General features: G+C 40.7%; 1 protein-coding gene across 2 annotated transcripts in view; it reads left to right on the top strand.

The window, feature by feature from the left end:
- The window catches only part of cdk14 (cyclin dependent kinase 14), a 186,633-nt gene that overhangs the window by 37,066 nt on the left and 138,292 nt on the right, over positions 1-11,275 (top strand). For both annotated transcript variants that reach the window (XM_023396252.2, XM_023396253.2), the window contains exon 7: positions 5,294-5,417. In XM_023396252.2, the coding sequence (XP_023252020.1) occupies positions 5,294-5,417 (124 nt within the window). The remainder of the gene's footprint in view (positions 1-5,293; positions 5,418-11,275) is intronic.

Below are 11,275 nucleotides of genomic sequence, written 5' to 3'. Positions count from 1 at the left end.
GGACGCGAGGAACCCCAGAGGGTACAAAATGTGTTACCAGTGTATAATAGACCTGTAACAGTAACTGACATTAGATTTTAAAAATATGTCAAAAAAGACACTTTCTTGCAGAAATCCATACCTTCAGCTGTAACACAGCCAAAATGATCAGCAAATCAAAAAAGAAAAGTGAAGTAAATGTCCAAAAAAGGACAGAGGGACCCCTGAGGGTTAATAAATCCCATGAACCGCTATTTAAATTACCACTATTATGTTTTTTTCTGTGCTAAATTTAACATTACTGGGGAGGGGAGCAACGCGACTAGAAGTGACAGCGAGAGAGGGCTAGTAGCTTCTCCTCTCCTCTGTCTCAGCGGAGACCGTCACAACTTCATTCACTCTTTTAACAAAAAAAAAGCAACGAAGGAAGCAGTAAATGGACTTACATATTTAAGACCCAACTAAATGTAATTTAAGACCTAACATGCGGCTAATGTAAAGCTAGCGGAGCTTGGAGAGTTGGTTATCTGGTTGCTAGGCGCACGCACGCACGCACACAGGTCAGGAGCTGCCGTTGCCATGGCAATGTGAAAATCTGCCCAGAATTTGGCTTCTACATGGCTTCAAACAACTGCAAATTATGAGAAAACCGTTACTTCTTTTCATAAACCGAAAAGACCGTGCCAGACACTGAAGCCAGAAGTTTCTACAGTCTTTATTTTATTCAGATATTCCTTAAAATGAGTGAGTAAGCTCAGTGCGAAGACAGAGAGAGATTCTTTTGAAAAAAAAAGACGATTACATTAGGTGTCAATGAGAGTGAGACAGGTATTGCTGTTCTTAAAGGTACAATTTTTTTAGTTTTTTTTTGGCCACTAGGGGACAGTGTAACAATCTGTAAACATATCACCTCACACTCTAAAGTTATTACACTAACATGTTAGAAAGCAGTTTTCTGTATACACATCCAGCAAACATGAAGCAACATGATTATTCATTTCCCAGCTCTGATCAATTCAAGTTCACTCTCCATTTATGTCCAGGTTGGTCTACACCAACTCCCATCAGGATTATTATATTATTATTATTATTATTTAGCTGCTAAATACTTATTTGCTCTATTATCTTGAGTCATTGAAACACCACTTTCCACAGATAAGCTTTGTTCTGCAAATCAGAAACACTTAGCATCTGCTTTTCATGCTTTCAGCTCATGTTCAGCAGACTGCTGGTGCTCCTGTACATTCTTCTTTATGAAGTCTCACAGTCTGGTTTCTTTCTATTTCAGGCAGTACCTCACCATGTGTATGGCCATATGGCATTAGACACAACCCAGGACAGAACTGCGGAGGCTGTGGTGTCCATTGCCTATTTTATAACCTTGTTCATGCAGTTCGTCTTAACTGGAAATCACAGGTGTAGTTGTATGCTGTATACATAAGATCAAATATTACACTAAAACTTCAAAATAATTTGACTATTGTAAGATACAGTTTTGAATTGATATTGCACAGAAGGGTACTGTATATTTATAATAGAATAGGCACAGTAAACCTATGGTGCTGTCAATGGGACTCAACATCCAGTAAAGGATCAGTATTACAAACAGCTACAATCCATCATAAACTGGCATAAAAAGGACAGTTTTCCAAAAATAAATAATGTTTTCAATATTGCTGGGATCAACACAGCTGTCCTCTGCTCCACAGCTCGGACTGGAACTAGATACATATCATTTGGTGAGGGATGAAAATGCATGTTTTTCCATCTGGGTCGAAGTTTAGTGATTTTAACTTTTCATGCCCTCCTACTGTCAGCAGTCCAATTCAAACTGATTGACCTTCACACCAAATGAAAAGGAGGCAGTGGCCCACCTCTGTGTCTGGTGTCTGTCACACTCATTTCTGCACTCACCTCTCTATCTTCTTCTACAATATCACACACATTTCAGCAGCAGGCAGTTATTGATACAATCTATCATAAGCCAGTATTTCTAAACTGAAACAGTAACAGACAGTCTAATTTATTTTTGAGTCTGACTGGTCGATGCAGCGGCTTGTCAGCTAAGAAATCTGACGTGTGCTGTGTTGAACTCATTTGTTGATCTCTGTTCAATAGTCTGAGTGGAAAAAATGACAGGTGTGTTCTTGATTCATAGCTCATTATTGATTTTGGTACATGTGCCTTTGTGCAGGAAACATTTCATTAAACTGTTTGTAAATAACATGTGGGGTTCATGTCTGTTCATGTCTGTTCTCAGCTAGACCAGAGTGAAGTCACAGTGATGAATAGGTTTGTCCACACCTATCTGCACAGTTTAGTCTGTCATAACCCAAAGACAGAATTTAGAAATAATTGGAGGATAGTTATTAAAGCAATATTGTTATGTTAGGCAAAGACATGCCATTTGATTTTGAACAGAGTTATGTTAAGGAGGACCTTTTAATGGCCATTTTTAGTGTTCATAATTTCATTCTTGGTGTCTACATACTTTAGTGTCCTGAAATTACATCATTTTTATTTTTCTGTACATTTTATACTGTATCCTATTCACTCTGTCTGAAATGCTCTGTTAGAGCTCAGCTGACCAATCAGAGCATCATGTTCTGCATGTCTTGTGTAAACAAATGGTTGTTGGGTCTTCGGTTCTGCTTTATCGATTACCCACTGTCAGGCAGCCAGAGTGAGGGTAGAGGCAGACATTTACATAGCTTGGAATACCTTTTATGAAAAAAACATTTGATTTTGTATGTGTTGACAATTCAGGACAAAAGGAATATAAATAATGGAGGAACAGACATATAGTCGACAAGTAGGGAGTCTCCACAGCTTCACCTCCTGCTGGATTACGATGCCGGTAAATCTGAATTAACTCAACTTTAGTGGACATACACTGTAGTTACTGAGAAACACACTATGTGGGTAAATTGTAGATGATTTATCTGAGCTAACGAAGTATAGCATGTTAACGTTTAAGCACGTATATCTGTGCTATGCTGCTTCTTACTAATGTGATCAGGTCGTGGTAACATGGTTAAACATCACAAATCCACAATGATAATGCAGACTGACAGGCTGTGAGGCTGAGTCCCCCCCCCCCCGTTTAGCTACATTACGTGTGAACTACAGAAGCAGTCCTCCTTGAAGCTCATACTATAATGTTTGGAGCAGTGGAGAACCATGGAAAAAAATTAACATCTCTCCAGGCAATTGAGAACAGTGTATTTCCGCCATGGCTACAAAACTAAACAAAGCTCTTCATTAAAGATTATGTGATGTGCCTTTTGTGGGGGGCGTGCCAAGCTCTCAGGGGGTGTCCATCTTGCAGGTGGGCAGCACCAAGAAACATATTGACGTCATTAGGACTAGGAAGTTGTTTCTGGACCCCCAACGAGACATTTCATGCAAAGGAGAAAATTGGGTTTTGCACTGACACCTGACCACCCATAGTGCACTGGGAGTGTGAACAGCCAGCGGCAGCGAAACCTGATAAAAGGAGCACAAAAAGCCATCTTTATTCCGCTGTCAAAATGCTTTTACTTTGTTCAACAGAACAAATAAAATAAATATGCCATAGAACATGGCTTGCTTGAAAATTGTGAGTAGTTGTGAGTTGAATGGTGCGGCTGTGCCAGTGTGGAGAGTTTTGATGCTTCACCATTAAAACAGGAAGTTATTAGAAGTATAGTATACCTTGCCCAATCTGCCCCAAACTTCACATTATTGATAACAGTCAAACTGAAGACATCCACCATACTGTCCATGTAGGAAATCTTAGTTATGAGCATGGCGTCACACGGTGACCGGCCTCTTGCCAGCACCCCTGACATCTGCAAGAGTGCAAGGGCCCATTCAACGCTGCTTGTGTCATGACCAGGCAAGGACTCAGGACACAGATGCAGGGTTCAATTGACTGTTTTTAATTGTCTTTTCAGAGCGCCTCCAAGTGGAGAAATAAATAGGCTATAAACCTAGCCCTCACTATACATGAGGCTATGAAAAATATCAAAGTAATATTCACTCCACTAAACGAGGAAAATACAATGGACTATTAAACGTTATCTGTAAATAAAAAACTCTCCAGCAAACTGGAGGCTCTACTCTATAAAAGGTAAGTAAACAAAAGATCACTCCACACGGAGGAAACCAAAGGCTATGAAATCATTAACTATGAAACTAAACTAGGATATAAACTTACAACTCAAAACTCTCACTTGGAGGAAGAAGAACACAAAACATCAGGAACACTGTGACAAGGGCTGTGATGAAGAGCTGTGACGAAGATGTGACAAAGAGCTGGGGTGAACACACACAGACCAAACACACTGCCACAAGACAAAGGGACCCACAGGCTATTTAAACACTGGGCAAGGGGAACAGGTGAAAACACTCAGAGGGCAATCAGACCGAGACACATGAGGAAGGGCAAGTGACCTGAAACGAGAGGAGTTACTTTTCAAACTAAAACAGGAAATGACAAGACAAAACACGGAGACAGGACAAAACCCCAACTAGACCTCAATGCGGTGTGACAGCTTGCAGCTTTAATTATTGTTATTCTGTTGGAATACTTGATTTTTGAGAACCTTAACATTCACAAAAATTGGTACAGACCTAAAGGCTGTGAAATATAGCAAAGTTCAATAGTGCTCAGGCATGACCAGTGGGCTCCATAGTGCCCCCCAAACTTAGTGCCACGTCGAGGTCCTCGGATGTTTATGAAATTTGGTGAGATGATTGGACATATCAATAATCTATATTTTTGGAACTTTTTCCACCAAGCAGGAATTTGGCCATTTTGGATTTGCTGTGGTGATTTTCATTTTACAAACAGTTTTGAGGACCTTTAGGATGTGCAAAAACTCACAAAACTTTGTACACAATTTTGCACTCATGAACAATTCTTTTGATAATGGAATTGGGCACGGTTGTAGCATGTCTGCTATATAGCGCCCCCTAATGAATTTCAGGATTTTTGAAGGGCTAGCGGTGCTCGTACCCTCACAAAATTTGGCAGATGCAATGAACATGGCCTAACTCATTTATGGGTGTGGCAACATCGCTCAAGGCTGCCCCCTAGAAATTTCAACAAAGTAGCATCCACAGTACGTTTCAACTAGATGTATGAAAATTTGTGGGCTGGTGTCTCTTGTTGAGATGTACAAAAAAGCCTCTTGGAACCATAAGCTAAGCCCAACATTCACAGTATTAATATTTACCTAGATCTGCTTTATAATCAAAGAACACATGGACATCTACCTTTATACTATATAGGACCTTTAAAAAGAACTGTCTGTTTACTTGTGTTTTCCAGCTGTTCCTGTTCCAGCTACTCAGAGGCTTGTCCTACATCCACCAGAGGTACATCCTTCACCGTGACCTGAAACCACAAAATCTGCTCATCAGCGACACCGGAGAGCTCAAACTCGCTGACTTCGGTGAGTGTGCTGAATAATGATGCTCTAATGTTGTGCACCTGTTAGATGTTAGAGTGTGTGAAATCGGGACATGAAGCTGCATGCCCCCTCTGTCACTGTGCTTCATGTGCTTCATATGCCACACCAACAATAATGGCAGGATCAGACTACTCAGTGTCAACTTGACAGCGGCCTGGCTCAGCAGATGCAGGGTGGACAGAATGAAAATGAGTGTTCGGCGACCTTGTTATTACTGGTGCCAAGACTTTTTTTTTTTTTTTTTTGGTTGATGTTTTTTTCTAATTCTTGGTCCCAGAATTGGAGGTGGCTTTCGAAACTCTGATGGTCCATCTGTCCAGCACTTTAGCCCAGATCATGTTAACTCAGTTGACCCCCTGGTCTATTCTTTGCCTGACCTTTGATCTAGTGCCACAATCAGACCACAAACTCCTACACAAGACTGATTAAAATAAAAGTTACAGGTTGCCATGACAGATACTGAACACATTCATGTGTCAGTTTATTTTAGTCATAGACTAGTAACTTAGGATCCCGTCCTGAAGTGGCTCTCTATGGCTTGGATCTAAGCTTAGTAAACACTGCCTACATGACATGTCTGCCATCCATCCATCATCTAACAGCCCTCATTGGGTCACCCACCCATTTCGTAAACCCTTCAAACCCTCTGTCTTCTCTACCCATTCATCTCCTCCATACTCCCACCCCTCCATCCTTTGGCTCAGACAGATGGGGGGAGGAGGAGGGGGTGGCAGCTTCATCAATAATGCAAACCTTATGAGTGTAGAAACATTACTGCAAGAGAAATGAGAAGGAGAAAATAATGGACAAAATAGCAAATGAGCTAGAATGAAAATATCTTGGCCTATTAGTCTGTTGCTGGAGCTGGGCTCGTCAACAAACATGGACAAAACACAGACTCAGCCTTGGCCTGAGGGATGCCAGACGACGAAGGTGTGTGTGTGTGTGTGTGTGTGTGTGTGTGTGTGTGTGTGTGTGTGTGTGTGTGTGTTCCCTGCGGTCCCAGGCCTTGGCAGCAGGAATACTAATGGCTGACAGCTGAGGCCAGTGGCGCTAGTTGAGAGAGATGGAGTCAGAGTGTCAACAAAGGAGGGGTTGAGGGGTCTGATGAGGGGTGGCCAAAAATTGATTGGGGATGAGGGGACAAAGAGGGGTAGATAAGGGATGGCCTTAATAACAGCAGTGGAACTTGGCCCTATCAGTCTTTGATTTTGTTTCTGTCTTTGCTCATCAGTGCTTTTGCCTTGGTAGTGGTGCTTTGATCCATCACTCTGTGATGTGTGTGACATTGATTATGGATGTTCATGGTCCCCAGAAGATCATTAACAAACTAGATCTATGGAGGAAAATAAGATACACGTTGAATGTCTGACCACACCTGTGGTCACAGCTGGGTGAAACTCAAGGACAAACTGATTAGATTTTGGTGGTCAAAGGTCATGGTGACCTCACAAAACATGGTTTTTGCCTTGTGAACTCAATATCTCCGTTACTACTTGAGGGAATTTCTTCAAATTTGGTAAAAAAAAACATTCACTTGGACTCAAGGACAAACTGAATGGATTTCGGTGGTCAGGTGTCAAAAGTCAAGGTCACTGTGACCTCACAAAACACCATTTAGCGATGGCTGAAGGCTCCACACAGCAATTATGACAAAATTTCACAAAAAAGGTTAATATTTCATATGACTGTGGATAAACAGGGATGTAAGCTGAAACTAGTCTGAGTGGCGGAGGCATATAACCACAAGGCATTAATTCTAGTTAATGACTTAACTAACCTCCTGACCTTCACTCTAGCACTAATCATGTGCACTTCACCACTGTTTTAGGTGTTTCAAATATCACAGAGTATTTCAGATATAGTGGGGTCAAAAAGTCAGAGACCACTTTCCATATACAGTATGTAACATTTTCTGCATATACTGTATTTGGAACCCCAGAGGTCTAATGTTTTTGGCAATACTTAATCTTTCTTGTAGCACCACCACCATCAGCCGAAACTGTCTTATTCTGCCCAAGAAACATCTAAATCTCATTCACAGATTATCAACAAAAGACAGGTTCAAATTCACTTATTCTTGATCCTGAGAGGAAAAACACTTTAATTTTAAGGACCTTATAGAAGTCTCCCCTCACATATAAATACTTAATAAAAGTGAGGCATCCCTTTATTACTCTGGTCCACGTCTCTGCCTCAGTGTTTATTTATAAAATCAAACTCAAGACTGACCATTTTAGGCTGGCCTTTAATTAATTAATGTGTCTATTTTTTTACAATACATTTTAAAGTGTTTTACTGGTATGTCCTTTTATTCTATGTTTATTTTCTGGATGATTTTCCTCTCAATACCCTACTTTTATTTCTGGTTATTTATTCTATGTCTACCTTTTTTATTTATGGTTTTACTAACTTCAAAACATGAAGTTTAACATTTTATTATTTTATCTTTATTTTGTCTTTGCTTTCATTTAATGTTTTATTACCCTACTGTTAACCTTTTATTTCTTATTTTATTCACTTCATCTCTTCTGTTTAAGTATTTTATCATTTTATCTTTATCTCTGCTTTCCAGTCTTTGGTGTTACATCAGTACAAATGTATGAGATTCACAATAGCCTTTCCTCGGTTCATGTTGTTATTTTCGTATTTTTTTTGTTTTTATTTATTTATTATTGTTTAATCCTGTGTGGCTCCGTTTGTGTATATGTACTTGTGTATCTTCTTTATGTGAGCTCATATGAGCCTGTTATACCTGAGTCTTGATAAATTCTCATTAGATGAACATCATTACCTCTTCCCCTCATGCCCATGCTGTCATGCCTTTGTTGTGCGTTGAATTTCTGTCTTTTAAGAGCAGCATCTTTCCTCACATTTAATCATTATAGAATAACATTAATTTGTATGATGGCCAAAAATATAGAATTTTCTGGAAAATCTTTCAGGTATCAAAACATCATGAGGTCAGGATCTGACAATAATAACTTTTCCATACTTATGTAACCTAACGCCACTTAGTCTTAACTCTTAAAAAGAAGTTTTTGTAGATTACATGTACAGATGAGTAGCTGGGCAGAGTGAGGGCTGACTTAGCAGGGAGGGCAGTTTTTTCATTGGCCACAGTGGCCAGAGCTCCGTATCCCTGCTGCTGCTTGTGGAATTGATCCAGATGCTTCCTTCTGCTCCTCTGTGGGTTTACTCACTTCTTAATGAGCTGCACAAATAACCAGCTCATAAATTAGGCTGTGTGGAGCCCACGTTTCATATCAAGGACACAACTAATTGAGGCCAACTTAAGCAGTGTGTGGGGGGTGATTTATATGGTTTGTGTAGTGGAGCTGTGTGAACCATAATCACCGCACACAAACACCCACCACAGAGAGGACCAGGCATTTCCAACACCAACTAATTCAAGAACCAAAGATTAAAAATGCAGTTGTATCGATAGATAAAACAGTAAATCTAAAATATTTTAATTAGAATTAGCATAACATGCTTTGTGTGTTTTAACTTATTTGCTACTATTACCTACAACTGACATTACAACTAACCATTCTGCAAACCATGCTGCTGTGTTGTAGACATGTTGATGTACTCTAGTTTCAGGTATCTGCTACTTTACATTCATGTCTGTGCATCATGAAATATATATAAGCAGATTCTTAAAACTTATAACCTGCTCAAACAGGTTCTGCTTAAACTGCCTTACCTGTCATCGGGTGAATCAAAACTTATGACTGCCTGAAAAATCTGATACTGAAACATGTTGAGAGAAGTGATGAATGCAAAATGTGTATTTAAAGCGGTACAAATGTACAGCATTTTATTTTGTGAGTGACTGAGCAATTTCATGGGAAAGTCCCTAATTTACACACAGGGTTTTAGAACATTATTTTTATATATGCATTAACTGGAATGCACTTATGTAGCCCTTTTTTTTACTCTTATTGACTTCTCTGTCGATTGACCCCTGAAGGCACTTTCAGTATCTTGCCACAGACCTTCTGACTAGTGGACAACCCACTCTATCTCCTGACACAGCCCCCATTAGTCCATGACAAAGTTTTATCACCATATTAAAAAAAATGGTGCTATATGTAGGGTTTCACCACTATTGGCACCATGGAGCAGTGCTGTAAGTGGGTGCCTGTTTTGGTTGTGTCTTCTTATATCTTGTATCACTGTGGCTATCAATAAAAGCAAAAAAAAAAAAAGTACCAGATGAGCAATGCTCATAGCCCACATACTTCAGAGCCTCATAAGAGGGTGAGAGTGTTTACAGTTTGGATGAACCTGCCTAAAGGCTGCTTGTGCCTGCACACCTGGAGCACAGGCAGCAGTCAGTGCCCAAAAAACCTTATCTGAGGTTCACTCACCAACAAAATGACTGCTGTGATGCTGTGAGAAAGCTCTAGGGTAGTTTGGATGTGCTTCTTTGGGACTTCATCTTGTAGAGAACCTGTTCCATACAGTTTGTTTGGTGACTAAATGCTTCTTGCTCTCTAAAGAGCTGGAGACTCAACCCTAACCCTGCAACAGCAGTGATGCCTCAGGGCCGATCACAGAAGGTATCTTGTCTCTACCCTGACATGTGACCCATAAGAGTTTACCAGTGATTAGATTAGATTAGATTAACTTTATTAATCCCACAACTGGGAAATTCATTTACCACAGCAGAAAAATAAACAACTGTAGAATAAACATCTATGGAAATATACAACAAAAATATACCAAATATACACTAATAAATACAATATACACAATACACATGATATGTACATGAAAAAGTGCAAGTTTGCACATGGTCAGGAAGAGCAGGAGTTGTGGAGTCTGACAGCTGCTGGAATGAAGGACTTGCGGAACCTCTCCTTCTTACAGCGAGGATGTAAAAGTCTGCTGCTGAAGAAGCTACTCAGAGACCCTACAGTGTCATGCAGAGTGTGAAAGGTATTGTTCATGATGGATGTCAGCTTAGCTAACATCCTCCTGTCACTTACTTCCTCAATGGAGTCTAGGGTTCAGCCCAGGACAGAGCTCGCTTTCCGGATCAGTTTGTTGAGCCTCTGCCTATCCCTGTCAGTGCTGCCCCCTCTCCAGCAGACCACAGGAAGTAGATGCTGAGGCCACCACAGAGTCGTATAAGGTCACGAGGAGAGCCCCACACAGGAGGACCTCAGTCTCCTCAGCAGGTGAAGGCGACTCTGACCCTTCTTGTAGAGAGCGTGGGTGTTGGTGGACCAGTCCAGTTTGTTATTTAGGTGGACCCCCAGGAACTTGTAGTTCTCCACCACCTCGATGTCCAGTCCCTGGATGTTCACTGGTGTGAAGTGGGATGTCTTCCGCCTGGGGTTCACAATCATCTCCTTTGTTTTGCAAGTGGTAGGCATTTGTCAACTTTTGTCGTCATGGTTACAATAATCAACACGCAGTTGAGCTTGTTGTGTGGTCCCTGTTTGGTTAGGTCCAAAAACTACTTGGTTAAGTTTAGGAAAAGGTAATGGATTGGGTTAAATTGAGAACTTCCTTAAGGTTAGAGAACTTAATTGTTGTCATGGTAACAATAGAAAACAAACACGGTTAAGGTTGTGATAAAATAAAATGATAAAACTGACAATAAAATGTAACTAGTGTTGGGACTCAATCATTCAATAGACCAAATGTTTCTTTGCTCCACTGGACAAAGGAACTCACACTCCACAGTTCCTCACCGTTCACACCTGGGGATGACCCTTCCCCCCACGGACCTTACTGGCCAGCCATGGCCAGCGTGTGACATGTGACCCCCAAGGGTGTCACCAAACAAAACCAGTCTTCTAGACCCCTTCTCTCTCTCTTCCCTT

Source organism: Seriola lalandi, unplaced genomic scaffold, assembly GCF_002814215.2.
Source record: "Seriola lalandi dorsalis isolate HSWRI2012SDOR001 ecotype SW California unplaced genomic scaffold, Sedor1 jcf7180002054974, whole genome shotgun sequence".
In the NCBI taxonomy this organism is placed as follows: Eukaryota; Metazoa; Chordata; class Actinopteri; order Carangiformes; family Carangidae; genus Seriola; species Seriola lalandi.
The sequence above is the reverse complement of the archived record's forward strand: the minus strand, read 5'-3'. Positions and strand labels throughout refer to the sequence as shown.